Genomic DNA, 16,099 nt, shown 5'->3' on the forward strand with positions numbered 1-16,099 from the left:
CTTGTACATTTCAATTAACTATTACGAACCAAAATAAAATAAAGAATTCACTATAGAAGTTACATTAACTACAAATCTGGCAAATTAGAACAATCCAAAACTAAGACTAAGTTCACAATAGGATTCTTAGACAATGATAAGAACATAAGACTTTTCACCTGAAGTGATCTGGGTAAAACCAGACTAAACCCAATTCTGGATTAGATTAATGGCATTGGAAGACAAATGAGTGAACAATGCAATTTAGCAGTAAAAAGTGGGTCAGTGGGATATAATATATATATATATATATATATATATATATATATATATATATATATACAGGTGCTGGTCATATAATTAGAATATCATCAAAAAGTTAATTTTTTTATTATAAATTATTTTTAAAAATGAAACTTTCATATATTCTAGATTCCCTACATGTAAAGTAAAACATTTCAAAAGTTTTTTTTTTTTAATTTTGATGATTAGAGCGTACAGCTCATGAAAGTCCAAAATCCAGTATTTCAAAATATTAGAATATTTCCTAAGATCAATCAAAAAATGGATTTGCAAAACAGAAAAGTTCAAGTTCTTTAAAGTATGTTCTTTTGTGCACTCAATACTTGATCGGCAGGACATATTACAGCAAATGACTTGCTCCTAGCACAAATTACAGCATCAGTGAAGTGTGGCATGGAAGTGATCAGCCTGTGGCACTGCTGAGGCACTATTGAGCCTTCAGATCATCTGTATATTGTTGGATCGACTGTTTCTCATCTTTCTCTTGAAAATATCCCATAGATTCAGGTCAGGCATGTTGGCTGGCCAATAAAGCACAGTAATATCATGCTCAGCAAACCACTTGGAAGTGGTTTTTGCACTGTGGGCAGGTGCTAAAGTCCTGCTGGAAAAGGAAATCAGCATCTCCATAAAGCTTGTCAGCAGATGTAAGCATAAAGTGCTCCAAAATCTCCTGGAAGATGGCTGCATTGACTTTGCACTTGATAAAACACAATGGACCAACACCAGCAGACGTCACGGCCCCCCCAAATCATTATTGACTTCAGAAACTTCACACTAGACTTCAAGCAGCTTGGATTCTGTGCCTCTCCAGTCTTCCTTCATACTCTGGGACCATGATTTCAACATGAAATGCAAAATTTACTTTTATCTGAAAAGAGGACTTTCGACCACTGTTCACTGTCCAGTTCTTTTTCTCCTTAGCCCAGGTAAGATGCTTCTGACGTTGTCTCTGGTTCAGAAGTGGCTTGGTAGTCCTTTTCCTGAAGATGTCTGAGTGTGGTGACTCTTGATGCGCTGACTCCGGCTTCATTCTACTCATTGTGAAGCTCTCCCAAGTGTTTGAATTGGCTTTACTTGACAGTATTCTCAAGCTTGCGGTCATCCCTGTTGCTTGTGCACCTTTGCCTACCCAATTTCTTCCTTCCAGTCAACTTTGCATTTAATATGCTTTGATATACACTCTGTAAACAGCCACCCCATTCAGTAATGACCTTCTGTGACTTACTCTCTTTGTGGAGGGTGTCAATGATTGTCTCCTGGACCATTGCCAAGTCAGCAGTCTTCCCCATTAGTGTGGTTTCAAAGAACAAAAGATACCTGGAATTTATACTGTAGGGATGGTCATTTAATGAAACTCAAATGTAAATATTCTAATATTTTGAGATACTGGATTTTGGACTTTCATGAGCTGTATGCTCTAATCAACAAATTTAAAAAAAAAAACTTTTGAAATGTTTTACTTTACATGTAGGGAATCTAGAATATATGAAAGTTTCATTTTTTAAAATAATTTACAATAAAAAAATGAACTTTTTCACGATATTCTAATTATATGACCAGCACCTGTATATATATGTAATATATATATTTTCTAGGCTATTATTTTCAATAAAGAATAACAACATTTTGTTAATTACATTTTATTTTCCATTTCAAGCTATACAAAGCAATATAAAAACCAGGGCTCAGAAATATAATTAATGTTACTTAAATGTTAAATTATCATGATGGGGATTGGCTGTATAAGTTAGAAGCTTCTCATATCAACTTATTAAATAAAACATAAAGACCAGGATTTAGTCATACATTAGGATCAAATGAAAGGAATATATGCAATCATAAATTCTGTTGACTGAGCAAACTGAACTCAAATAGAAAATATTTATTACATATTTCTTGTGAACATATATCCAGAAACAAATGGCTATTGCACAAGAGATGGGCTGCAGTCATATTTATATGGCCACTGTTGTTGCCATGGATCCCGCACCAGCGTCTGTAGGTGGTGCATCTCCGAGGGGCATGGTGAGGAGAACGCAGAACATCGGGCGTGCGCTAGCAGAGGCTCTACTTTCAGCGCAAACCTTCATAAACGTCACCTCACAACCGTAGGAGAGCTTCACCACAAAACTAAAAGAGAGTATGTGAGTAAAGAGAATTAATTAATCTGAAAGATGAATAAAGAGAAAAAAGCATTATTGCTAGTCATCTGCTTTAACACTTCTGTTTCATAAAAACATATTGTATATTAATATATTTTGCTGTGCAAAGGCAAAACTCAGCATCTACACATTTTTAGCTTAACTACGCTCAGATTTTGCACCTTGGCTATTACACTACCGTTCAAAAGTTTGATGTCAGTAAGGTTTTTTTAAAGAAGTTATAAAAACAAATTTAAAAACTGTACATTTAAATACTTTTATTCAGCAAGGATGTATTAAATTCATACAAAATGACAGTAAAGACAAATACTATTCTTTAGATCTTTCTATTCACTAAATAAACCTAAAGAAAGGTATTCTTCTTCTATCGACAATAATAATAAATGTTTCTTAAGCAGCAAATCAGCATATTAGAAAGATTTATGAAGGATCATGTGACTGATGACTGGAATAATGATGCTGAAAATTCAGCTTTGACATCACTGGAATAAACTATATTTTAAAATATATTAGAAAACAGTAATTTTAAATTGTAACATTTCACAATATTACTATTTTTACTGTGTTTGTTTAAATAAATGCAGCCTTACTGAGTATAAAAAGACTTTTCAAAATCTTACTGATCCCAAACTTTTAAATGATAGTTTGTATATTATAGATATTTTTTAAAACAAAAGACAATATTTTAAATAATAGAAATTCATTTAGTAAGGTTATGATGGTAACACATACGTGGAGGGGTTCTAGGCTCCATTCAGTGAATCAGAGGCAAGGTTACGAGCGATGGTGTGGAAGTGTGTCCATGTGCACGTTCATCTTCATCTCATTCTCCAGAATTTGAACTAGTTGCTGCATGGAAGGCAGGTGGCCTGACTCCAGCTTGGACCAAACTGGAACATCTAACCAGAAGAAAAAAAAAAAAAAAAAAAAAAGTGTTACCATAGTGATAGTGCAACCATGACATTTTTCACTTCCGCCAGACTAAACCACTGAATTATGTTACAGCCAAAGTGCCTCTCTCTAAAGATGCCAACAAACCTGTATGATAGACAGTGAACACTTCTAATTCTTCAGATTTGATAAACAATACTTTCTGATTTAGTATGATTTTATGCGCTATTCCTTTTAAAGGGGTAGGTTATCTTAAAAAGTGAAAATGTCATTGGTCAAGTTATGTTGTTCTGAAAGGGGTCATAACAGGGAATTTCTAAACCATCTAATCATTCAATCATCCCTTTTTACAAACAAAAGCTTAATGTATAGGGTTAGGTAAATTAATATATAATACAAATAAAATTACAATTATACTAGATATTTCATCAAATACTATGTAAACAATTATATTTTATTATACATTTAAATAATATAATAAACACTTACCATTGAGTGTGATTTCAAAAGCACCCGTAGACATACATTGATTTTCAATCATATTGCTGAAGAAGAACACCATCATACAGGCATATATCTAACAAAAAGAAACAAATCCCATCAAATAAGCGTTGCTGCAGCTAGTTTGGTTGTACACATTTAATGTTTAAATACTATATTTTGTGGATAGTTTATACATTACTTATTTTTCTAATTAAAACATGCTGAATGCTGAAGATTAATATGTTCTTTTTTGTCTACATTTTAGGAATTGCACATTAAAAGTCAGATGAACATTAACATGAGAGCTTGTTCTTTGGTCTCTTGAGTATTACATTCTCTCCTATAAATGCAGACAACACTGAGGTGACAAAGTTAAAGACTAATGAGGTCCGTGGGGAAAAAGTCTGTATTTGAACCCATGTTGGATCTTCAATCTTACCTACTACTAAAAGAGCTTGTAGTTAAGGACCAGGATTTAAACCCCCAAAAGAAAATGTCTCAACAAAAGGTCTTGCCTTATTCTCCTGACTCCAAACCCAGATGCCTGGAGCCTGCATACCAAACAGGGCAAATGGATCTTTGCCTAGAATGATCACTCCAATTAAAAACAGCTTAAACATAGACATAAAGGAAGCAATGTGCCTGGAGGAAAGAAAAAAAGAAAAAAAGGACACTATATAAATAGTTACACACACACATATATATATATATATATATATATATATTATAAATTAATATTATATATTAATAAAATTAAAATAAATGAAAAAAAAAAAATTGCTATTGTTTTATTTACATACGCATTCCAGGCCACGGGGCTAGTAGGAATGTAAACGTGACTATGTAACAATGAGCAGTGATGTGTAAAACATTACCTGTAGATAGGCAGTGGAAGGTAGTTCTCTCCTTCTATGCGGATGTCTGGGTACCGCTGGTACAAAACCTGCGTGTACTCCTCAAACACCCGCTTGTATCCTCAGGAGACACTGCAGTCAACAAACAAGATGAAGAAACACCTCAGAGAGCCTTTTCTTCACTTCCACAGAGTGACATTTAATACAACTGCACTGTTGTACTGTAGCTATATAAGCAATGATTTGCATTTCAGATTGATAAACGACCTGGCAATGGATACTAGATATTATAGCAGCATCAAATGTGCTTTATAAATAAATAAAAGCTGCATTATTAAACGTGCAGCAGTTCAAAAGTGCAAGCACACAGACAGACTCGCTAATGGACTAATCCTCAAATGAGAGCTCTCCACTTAACACCGGATTACTAGCAGATTATACCATCCTGCTGAGGTTGCTTGAGAGACTGCTTGTGCCATATGAGACAAATTAACACTTGTTTGTGCATACCGTAACAGAACAGTTTCTCTGCCATGTTAATCACCACAAGCAGTATCAACACACTCAATGTCATTGTACACTGAACGGCCTGTTCCGGGGACCGACCGACCGAGATAAAAGTGTCCAAACCCTCACTCACCAAATCTGGAATTTGAGAAGTGGACCAGTGGCAAACTGCATCTTCATCTTCTTTACGCCATTGTTATCCGCAGAGGCACTGTAAAGAGAACAGGCCCATAATATTACAACCGAAAGAGGCAACCAACGCATCTTCCCCCACGACTATCGGTTACTGAACTGAAAGCAGGAAGTGGACTACTGAATTTCATACGGGTTATCCTGGAAGCGACGCTGTGATTGGTTCGTGACTGACGGGAAGTCCGTCCCATTTCCACGAGTCGGTTCTTTTGAACAGTTCGTTTCAACGAACCAGCACCGGTTAAAAAAAAGTAATTTACGTCATCACGCAATTGCGTTACTCATGACGTGAACCTGATATCTCGGCGTGGCAAACGTTTTGGTTGGCTTGAGAATCTACCTTCATTTTTTTTTTTATTATTAAACTAATTCAAATTTAGCACTCAAATTTAACTTAAAACTACTTACAAATTTTTTATAGGCTTTCTGAATCCAAAAAGATTTTTTTTTTTTTTTATCTAGTTGTAAATTCAAATGTCTCAGTTTAGTTAATTGCAAACAACACTAACGGTCAAACGTTTGGAATAATTAAGATGTTTTTAAATTAAGTCTTTTATGCTCACCAAAGCACTTAATTATTATTAAAAGCACGTAATATTGTGATTATTGCGATTTAACCTTAATTATTCTAGACTTTTGACTGGTAGTTTACATAATATAAAGTAATTAAAACATTCATATTTCATCAATCATACAGTAAATCAACTCACTCGTCGGTTCTCGGCTCACTGCGAGGGTACGTCCGAATCGTGAAAGAGTGGGTCTGTTCCAATGCCCACTGGGACAGGCCCAATTCAGGCTGTTTCTGCAAACCGGTTCAATCCATTCATTAAAAAGATTCGACTCAAAAGAACAATTCGTTCACAAATTGAACATCACATTTGTTGTTGTTGTTTTTTCTAGAAATAGTGTGACATTGTTTTAAAACTCATATCCATTAATTGGCATGTAATGTAAAAAAAACAACAACAAAAAAACCAAACAAATAAAAACCAAAAACAAATTTTAACACCACAGACAGTGCAAAAATCCAAGATTTACATGCCAATCTAATGTCTTCATTAATATGAACTATTTATATAAGCCGTTTGACAACACTATGTAAGGTCGTTACCGAATTTTAAAAAACAAATTTAGAAAATGTAGCGTTGACGTTTATTACCAGCTTTTTTCAAAAGGCGGGGTCCAAGCATCAGTCCATTTGCAAACTTCCGGTGTGGGCGGAACTTATATTCTGAGTACGTAGACAAAAATCGACGTAGTTTTCTCTTCATCCTCACTAGTAGTTTGTGTTGTGTTCGTCATATTTGTGACTGACCAGCTCCCTTTTCCAACACACCAGTATTTGCAACGATGGTCGCCAAACAGAGGATTCGTATGGCCAACGAGAAACACAGCAAAAACATCACCCAGAGAGGCAACGTCAAATCGTCGGTATGACATCCCTTCACGATGTTCAATAGTGTAACCGCAGAAGTGAAATGAAATTAATGTAATGTGTTAACATGGCTGAGTAATTTTAATAAATTGATATGAGTTATGGTTTATCTTTCTTTGTAGTGAAATATTGTTCTTATATTGCAGTATGCTTTTGTCGCTAAAGCCCACTGCACTACTACAATTAAATAATGCACGATTGAAACTGATTTGAATGTAAATTCACACAGAGAAACGTGAGTGATGATAAAGTTTCGGTGGGACCGTGGCTCTTGGCACTTTTCATCTTTGTTGTTTGCGGCTCAGGTGAGTGAACATACCAATACTAAAGATTAACAAGTGATCTATTGTATCGTATACCAAATGATAAACACGTTAATTTGAATACTATTTTGTTTTTATACGAGCTGGTGTTGCACTTTTTATTGCGTCCAAGATATGTAGACAAAGCTGACCTCCACTCAGTTTTTTGGCACACTGAAACCTTGCACTGCAGTGAAGGCCGAGATAATAATGCACACTATTTACATGGACAAGGCTGGACTGATAGCATGACTTTATCTGTTCATTTTTCACGGGGTACAACACGTGGATTTGCAGGTGTTGTTACTCTCAAAACAGCATTGAAGAACATTGCCAACAAAACTGCTTAAAGTCACCATGAAATCGAATTAAAAAAAAAAAAAAAATTATGGAATACTGCAATATTTATAATAATGATTTATCCATGCACATCATCATTATTGTTATTATTATTATTTTTAATTAATGTGCCCTTATAATCTTTAATCCAAATAACTTACCCTCTCTCTTGAAACCTCTCATCTTTGATGACGTGTTTACTAGCGTGAGGGTGGGGCAACCTGTCACTCTCATGAGATCGACCAATAGAAAACCACAACCGTCCAATGAATTCAAAGGCTGAATCCCAAATGGCACACTTCTATGCACTTTCGGTCTTGTGGACTTACAATGGCTGCTGCGTGTGCGTGTCTATTAAGTCCACGAGACCGTATGTCCCATTCATCATTTTAGGTTTCAGAAGGGTGCTCGCGAGCGCCCCCCTTTGCAGCCGCTATGTGCCCTCGATGCGCACTTCAGTTGAGCCCGCAAGTCTGCGAGCTACACAGAAGACTTTACCCGGCAGTCAAAGCGGCATTACGTCATGAAAGTGCAGACTCAGGGGAAGACCGTGAGGGTTTAGGGTGCCATTTGGGACCGGGCCAAAGTCATGTCTTGCATTAAATTTTTTATTGAGAAGGCGTTTCACTTAGATATATGTCCCAGTAGGCAAGAAAAGACTATTGCAACTTCTGTTTCTTGTACTCACAGGAATAGTAATGGATCTCCTTGCCAGCTGGCTCAGATCACCAAATTTTTTTAAGACATACAGTTGGTTAAAAGGTTAGTTCACTCAAAAATGAAAATTCTGTCATCATTTACTCACCTTCATGTCGTTCCAAACCCATAAGACTTTCATTCATCTTCAGAACACAAGATGAAGATTATTTAATACAATCTGAGAGCTTTCTGTCCCTCCATTGACCGTTCAAACAACTACTATTTTGATGCTTCAAAAAGTTAATAAAGAAATTGTAAAACTAATCCATATGTATCGAGTGGTTTAGTTTAAATTTTCTGAAGAGACACAATCACTTTATATGATGAACGGATTCATGAACAGGCTTTTATTCACATATAAACATTTATCACTGAACTTGCTTGATGAGTAAAAACAAACCTCATTGGTTCTTGCGGAAGCTCATACGTGCTGTGTGGCACATGAGAATGAACCTCATTGGTTCTTACACGTCAAGCAAGCATGTTTGAGCTTCTGTTTACCACAACTGAAGTGTGCGATGATGAATGTTTGTATGTATGTATGTAAATAAAAGCCTAAATTCAGTATGTTCATCATATAGATAGAGTGATCATGTCTCTTTGGAAAATTTGGAATGGACCGTTCAATGCATATGGACTTGTTTACGATCTCTTTATGAACTTTTTGAAACGTCAAAGTGGTAGTTGCGTAGGGACAGAAATCTCTCAGATTTTATTAAAAATATATTTGTGTTCCGAAGGTAAAGTCTTATGGTTTTGAAATGACATAAGAGTGTGTAAATGATGACAGAACTTCCATTTTCTTAGTAAACTAACCTTTAAAATGATATAGTGTTTTTGACAATGTCATAAACGGCTCTATCCGGACTTAATGTGGCATTTGCTCTGACCTGGGTTTCTTCCACTTCTAGCAAGATCTGTACCCCGTTGCCTTGTTTGCATTGAACGAATGACATTTCTGTCCAATGATTTCAGGTCATCTTGTTCTCTGTTTGACTGCCCTAACTTTTGTGCTGTGGATGATTTTGCAATCTTTTAATCTGATTCGACCCAGAAAGCATAGGTTTACTCTGTTAGAGTTGGCGCTCTTTGGGAAAATCTGTTTATTTTTGGAAGGAACATAAATAGCTCAATGGCCCATTATACCCCTTTATGTTGTTATAAACCTTGACTTCACCAAGTTCAGGTTTTCAATATTCTTCCTCCTCCTCATCTTTTCCAATCTGAATGTCACTCTGAGCGTCATTGTTTTTTTGTTTTTTTTCTCTCCTCAGCAATATTCCAGATCATTCAGAGCATTCGAATGGGCATGTAAAGAGGACCAATGATGTCTCAACTATCCACTCCTTGCCACTTCCACATACTGCACCCAACTTTGCCAAGGAGTTTTTCTAAAAGGCTTTTTGTTGATTTTATTGATTTATCTTCTTCTGTGAGGTGCAACAATCCTGTCATTCCTCTCTGGTGCCTTTTTAATGAAGAAAAATCAAAAAGCCATAAAATTGCATTCCTATCAATTGTAATGTTATCTTCTGTCAATCTACCTTGATGTAATGTAAAAATCTTGATATGTCGCAAGGAGTGATGTGATTTGTAACGCCTGACTTCTCGATCATTCCTGAAATAATTGTGCAAAAATGATTTAATGTGTTATTGTTTGGTTTTTGGACCCCAGAACACTTAACCATTTTGTAGTTTGCACAGGATGAAATATTACGAATGAAAAGCCAGTCAGCTCATCTAAATCACAAATCACACCTTGTATTACTTTTCTTTTATCTGTTTTCTTAATTTAATAGCTGCCTTCTTTCTTCCAGAATATGAAACTTCAACCTGAATAATGTAGTTCTCTGGCACATATTCTTGTTATTGTGGTACAATTTACCGTAATAAAATGAGGCTTAGCAGAAATTCAGCTTTTCTCAGAACAGATGATGTTATAGTCATGTGTCATGATAGCGTAATGGAGGAAGAGGAACAAAGCTGGACTAAAATAAACTCTTAAAAGATAAAAAAAACATGCGTTTTACTAAAATGTATTGTAATGTTTTTATCAAAAATGTACGCAGTTTAATCAACAGTTATTTGTTTCAGTTATGTTACTCATTAAATCTGCAAGCAGGTATTTATTGGTTACATTTACCCATGAAAAGACTGGTAGAGCAAAGAGATTGAAAGGCATTCATAGTTTGTTTGAATTAACACGCCAACAAAACAGTAAAGTGTCATAAAAGTGTAATCTAGTAGGTTGAATGAAACAAACTGTCTGAGCTGTTTACACTAGCTTAAAATGAGGAACAATTTACTCGCCAGAAATTTGCTGACTAAAGTCTGAGGTTGAGGAAAATGTCAGCGGTGTCAAACCTGTAAAACGGAAATCGGTCCAGGCCTGTGATTGATTGCATTTTAATTGTCATTTCTTCACTGTTTAGATGAATAATATTGGCTTGTTTAGATGGATAAGCAATGCCAAAGACAGCATCATTCAAAGATATCCAGTGCTTAACATTTTGACTTGCCAATTGTAAAGTGTTGCACAATGGGAATCGATACAGAGCTGATTACATAACAAGATGTGAATGTTCTTTATTCTGGTGTAAATTCAGCATTTCATTCGTTAAAAACAAAGATAAGTGGCATTTTGATTTTTACTGTAGCATCATTTAAGCATGCTGCTGATGAAATGCTGTGAGTGTGTTACGTTGTACTTACGTAATGCCAGTGTGGAATGAATTCTCCGTACTAACAACTCTAGCAAGTAACATTTTATAAGTAACGTTTAAAATGTTTAGTACAGAAAGACCAACTTATTTTGATTAAAATTGTTACATAGTATCGTGCTGTTAAAAATCTTCTCTCCCTTCTAAAATTAAGCACCCAGGCAGTTATTTCTATAGAATTATTATAGTAATAAGGATTTTTTTTTTTTTTTTATGAAAATTAGTCCTCAATGTGTTAACCCGTTTTTATTTATCAAGAGTGTCGAGACTGTTCAGGATTGATAAAGTATAATAAAATATAAAATAAAATATTAAGGATACATTAAACAGATAAACATTTACTTGCAGTTCTAAACAGAATGGTATGAACTTGTTTTTATAGACGCTACTTGAGTCTCCGCAAGGTGGCGGTGTAGAGCCGTCAGTTCTCTATTACTTTCATTGGCTTCGAAGAAGAGCGGAACCGCTGTTGTCAGAGGTGTTGCTGTGGAGACAACACGAAGTCAGGCAAGACAAATAATGAATTAATTTTCTTATTAACAGTTACCAACTCAAGTTATTAGCTCCGTATTTCCGTGTATAGAAATCTTTGGTCAAACTTAAGCGAACTAACGCTGATTACAACAGTCTGTGAATGTTTCAGCTTGCATTAGCAGGTCAGTTAACGTTAGTTCAAAGTTTGCATCGTTACGTTATACTGACAAAAAACAAACATGCAAAATGTAATTTTGGCGCAGATATGTCACGCTTGCATACCTGTTTTGCATGAGGACCAGATTTTCCTGTTAGTAGGGGACGTTGGGGAAAGATGCCCTCTGGGGCAAGATTATCATATTTTTCCCACTGTATCATGACACAAAATCTCATCTCAGCACACATCAAACTCAATTTTGTCATTGCATCTGGATATCAACATCTGTGAGATTTAGTCGGTCAAGTTAATTTATCTAATTTTTAAAATATTGCATTATGTTTTTGTGTGTACTTGTTAATGAAGAATTTCTGGACACACGACTGTAGATTTTGGAGTAAAAAAATGTTTTAATTTTGAAGTGAAAAGATAATATTAGACCCTTGGGGTAAGATGAATTAAATTAATAATTCCATAAATTAGATGAACATTTCAGACACCTTTTGCTTTTCATTAAAACATATAAGCCATATATATATATATATATATATATATATATATATATAAATTTTGCTTTCAGATGAACCTCTTTTACTGATATCATGTTATCATTGGTTATTCAATTATTCAACTAATTGTAAAAACACAATTTTAAATACAGTAGTTGATTCAGTATTTTACATTAATGACACTTTAATAGATATAGGCTACAGTAAATATTAGAATATAAAATGATATCAGATCAAGTGATTTATACATTCTGCAGAAGTTTACCCAGGGGGGTTTCTTGCCGAAGTTAGTGGGATAAATAACTAAAATAACAAATGTTTCTGTTTAGTTCCCTTAATAACACATTGGCTGATATGTAATGACCCTGCATATGCTAAACCTATATTCAAATATGTTACAATTTAAAAGTAAACGGCAACGCACATTGTTCTTGCATATTCCCCCATCTTACCCTAGACAGGTGTTCAGTACAGGTGTTCGAATGTTCGATAATAAAGTTCTCATGTGTTTATTTCTTGTCTTTGTGCATCTATAGGCATTATACGATGTCTTCATCACTGATTGATGTTTAGAGACACTCTCCAGCCCAGTCTGAACTCACTATGCTTCAAGCAGAGACCCTCCAGCTGCTGTGCCTCACAGCCTCCAGTGGGGTCCCTCTGTTCTCACGAGGCTCCACCAAGCAGCTTCCCTTTTCCATCATCGGCTCCCTAAACGGTGTCCATATGTTTGGTACCGGCCACGGGGCTCAGTTATCGAGCTGTGAGACAGATCGAGGCAGCCGTGTGGTTTGGGGGGTCTTTCAGGAGAGCCTGATGCTGATTGCGGTGAGTGGCAGCGGGGGCTCCGCCATCAGTGAGCTGCAGTTGCGCCGCCTGCTGGAGAACGTGTGGAACTGCATGGTCATGGTCCTGGGACAGGACGAGCTGGCAAACATACGCAACGTGGAGCGGTTAAAACGAGAGTTGCGCTCTTGCTACCGCCTGATCGACATGCTCTTGGAGCGCGTCAGTGACGATCAGGGCTTTATGGGAGATCTGACACAATGTGCTGACTGCTTGCTTCCCTCCAACTCCGGCTTGCTTCAGGAAGCTCTAGACTCCTTCGCCCAAGCGGCGGAAAGCGAATTTGGCTGCCTGCTAGTGCACGGACGTGTGGCACAGGCCACGGAGAAATGGTGGTCTCGACTGACTTCCCAGGAAGTTGTTGTGCTCTCAATCCTGGTGCACTCACTTTCTAGTGCATCGTCATGTGACTACCCGGTCTTCCTGCCCCAAGGCAGTCCCACCGTCGCCATTCGCTTGCTCAGTTTCCAACTGCTTCCTGGGGTTCACGTGTGCATCCTTTGTGGCCCCAAACCCTCTCTGTACAAGGCGGAGAATGAGCTTGTGAGTCGTTTTTGGTCTACTTTGGTGGAGAATCTACGCATCTGCATGGAGCAGGCCGACCGTTCCACTCTTCCTCCGTCTGTGAGTCTTCGCTGGGACGTCCAGGCTCTTTTGCTCATCAACCGTGAATCTCGACGTGCGGTCACCGTCTGCCCTAGGGTTCGTGGTGGTGCTCCTGTGGAGGCTGTGCCTCTTCTTTCATCAGAAAGGCGCTTGGAGCTCCTTCGCCTTTTTTACACATTTGCCATGACCCGATATTTTACCTCGCAGGAGACATCAGTCTCACCAGCCTCACCTACCTCGGAGGATTTTTCTCAGGGATTTACCCACGTCCCTGTGCAGTGCTACCTTGTGACTGATGAGTGTAAGTGTTATGGCCTGCAGAGTCCCCAACACCAGCTCTTCCTCCTCATGGATCTCTCTGTGCCAACATTTGCCTTGCGTACGGTGGCTACACAGACTCTCTCTGCGATTACTGCTGCAACTGGTTTTTAGGACATCGATTTGCTCCTGTATGGAATACTGAACCAGGTACCAGACCTACTGGATTTGTAAACATGAACCGTTCAGGCATTAAAGGGATAATTCATCAAAAAGTGAAAGTTATGTCATTATTTTCTCACCTACATTGTTGCATAACCTGTTTTACTTTGTTTCTTCTGAAAAATGCTAAAGAAGACATTTTGAAAAATGTTTCAGCTGTTTTTTTGTTTTTTTTATCCAAACTTTTTTTGTATGGAAAAACTCACCAAGACATTTTACCAAATATCTTCTTTTGTGTTTCCCAGAAGAAAGAAATATATACGGGTTTGGAACAACATGAGGGTGAGTAAATGATAACAGAATTTTAATTTTTGGGTGAACTAACCCTTTAACCATTAAGTAAAAGGGATAGTTCACCCAAAAATTAAAATTCTGTCATCATTTACTCACCCTCATGTTGTTCCAAACCCATAAGACTTTCGTTCATCTTCAGAACACAAGATGAAGATTATTTTTTAATAAAATCTGAGAGATTTCTGTTCCTCCATAGACAGCTACGCAACTGACACTTTGATGCTTTCAAATGTTCATAAAGAGATTGTAAAACTAATCCATATGAATTGAGCGGTTCAGTCCAAATTTTCTGAGGAGACACGATCGTTTCATATGTTGAAAAATGTACATTTAGGCTTTTATTCACATATAAACATTGATCAGAGAACATAAACAGTACCTGCTTGACGCGTGAGAACAAACCTCATTGGTTCTTGCTGAAGCTCAAATGTGCTGCGTGACACATGAGAATGAACCTCATTGGTTCTCACATGTCTAGCGAGCATGCTTGAGCTTTCGTTTACCATAACTAATGTGTGTGATGATGAATGTTTATATGTGAATAAAAGCCTAAATTTAATCTGTTTAGCATATAAAGCAATCGAGTCTCTTCAGAAAATGTGTTCAATTCATATGATCTAGTTTTCTGATCTCTTTATGAACATTTTCATGCATCAAAGTGGGAGTTGCTTAGCTGTCTATGGACGCTCGGATTTTATTTAATATATCCTCATTTGTGTTCCGAAGTTGAATGAAAGTCTTACGGGTTTGGAGAAACATATGGGTGAGTAAACTTTTTTCTGTGAACTATCCCTTTAAGCTTGTGCCTGGTTGCATATTAATCAAAAGGAGATTTTTTTGGTAACACTTTACAACAGGGGTCAATTTGTTAGCATTAGACATCATCAAACTAAACATGAGCAGCAATTGTGCACCATTTATTAATACCTTTAATGTAATGATCATTATAATGTTAGAATGTTAAGTTTTGCATCTACTAATAAAAGTGTTGTTAATTGTTAATGTTTGTTCACAATAAAGTACAATAAACTTACATTCATTTATACTTTAAACTTTTTTTAAGATGTTCAAAATATAGTAGTAGATACTGAAATGAACAATAGCAGATTTGTAGTAGATTAAAAGAGTGTTTATGTTTAATGTAGTTTGCATTAATGTTAACTAATTGAACCTTATTTTAAGTGTTGCCAGTCCCATTTTGTGTTCTTACTGCATACTTCCTTAGGAGCCAGAATAACAGTAAAATTACAGGATTTAAACAAATGAGATTCTGTGAATCAAAATATGGACACACAAGCACTTACTGACTGTACTGTATGACTGTTTATGTAAAACATTCACACTGTGATACCAAATTCTACCTTTGATTTGTTATTGTTACTGAACATGAATGTAAAAGTGAGTTTGGTATTAAGGACCAACATAACATCATTTTTGAAAGCTGTGTATGTTAATGTTCACTTAATGACACTGGTGAATAAATTAGTTTATTAGTGGTGTTAATATTAATGTAGTGGTGTGAATAAAAACATATTGTTTGAAATGCATCTTTAGATTTTTGCCGCATGTTTTAACAACAACACGGAAATAAAAACATTCTGCGCTCTAGCAATAAATCTAATGTTACTATTTCTGACCCACAGTCAGATTTTTTTTTATAAATATTTTGTACAAGTCTGTAGAGTTCTGTGTAACCACTCCCCCTGCTGGCCAGTATTATTATGTTCAAAAACAGCTCTGTATATTTGTTTTTATAACAAGAGTAGACAAAAAAGTACTTATTTAAACACACTGTATAAGCAAGCTAAATAAAGACAGCATTTTGGGTGTGAGTATCACTGCATGGATATTTTAGGCAATT

General features: G+C 36.3%; 3 protein-coding genes across 6 annotated transcripts; 2 read left to right on the top strand and 1 right to left on the bottom strand.

Moving 5' to 3' along the window:
* Positions 1 to 1,909: 1,909 nt before the first annotated feature.
* Positions 1,910 to 6,599, bottom strand: selenot1a (selenoprotein T, 1a). Of its 4 annotated transcripts, XM_051914554.1 has the most exons (8): positions 6,537 to 6,599; positions 6,085 to 6,179; positions 5,316 to 5,393; positions 4,697 to 4,807; positions 4,337 to 4,463; positions 3,828 to 3,915; positions 3,180 to 3,346; positions 1,910 to 2,415 (listed from the first exon to the last, which is right to left on the bottom strand). In XM_051914554.1, exons 3-7 carry the CDS (start codon positions 5,360 to 5,362, stop codon positions 3,222 to 3,224), a joined length of 498 nt encoding a protein of 165 aa, XP_051770514.1. In that variant the 5' UTR covers positions 5,363 to 5,393; positions 6,085 to 6,179; positions 6,537 to 6,599; the 3' UTR covers positions 1,910 to 2,415; positions 3,180 to 3,221. The 4 variants fall into 4 exon arrangements, with proteins under 4 accessions (XP_051770514.1, XP_051770525.1, XP_051770532.1 ...); XM_051914565.1 differs by lacking the exon at positions 6,085 to 6,179 and having other exon boundaries at positions 6,537 to 6,555; XM_051914572.1 differs by lacking the exon at positions 6,537 to 6,599 and having other exon boundaries at positions 6,085 to 6,307.
* zgc:92744 (uncharacterized protein LOC436846 homolog) lies at positions 6,593 to 9,793 on the top strand. The gene is made up of 3 exons (XM_051914613.1): positions 6,593 to 6,808; positions 7,042 to 7,117; positions 9,427 to 9,793. The coding sequence occupies exons 1-3, from the start codon at positions 6,728 to 6,730 to the stop codon at positions 9,465 to 9,467; spliced, it is 198 nt and encodes a 65-aa protein (XP_051770573.1). The 5' UTR covers positions 6,593 to 6,727; the 3' UTR covers positions 9,468 to 9,793.
* A 264-nt stretch (positions 9,794 to 10,057) lies between these two features.
* On the top strand, positions 10,058 to 14,226 carry fuz (fuzzy planar cell polarity protein). Its single transcript, XM_051914431.1, has 3 exons — positions 10,058 to 10,274; positions 10,331 to 11,379; positions 12,549 to 14,226. The coding sequence occupies exon 3, from the start codon at positions 12,616 to 12,618 to the stop codon at positions 13,894 to 13,896; it is 1,281 nt and encodes a 426-aa protein (XP_051770391.1). The 5' UTR covers positions 10,058 to 10,274; positions 10,331 to 11,379; positions 12,549 to 12,615; the 3' UTR covers positions 13,897 to 14,226.
* The last annotated feature ends 1,873 nt before the right edge of the window (positions 14,227 to 16,099 follow it).

This window comes from Ctenopharyngodon idella, chromosome 2 (genome assembly GCF_019924925.1).
Source record: "Ctenopharyngodon idella isolate HZGC_01 chromosome 2, HZGC01, whole genome shotgun sequence".
NCBI lineage: Eukaryota > Metazoa > Chordata > Actinopteri > Cypriniformes > Xenocyprididae > Ctenopharyngodon > Ctenopharyngodon idella.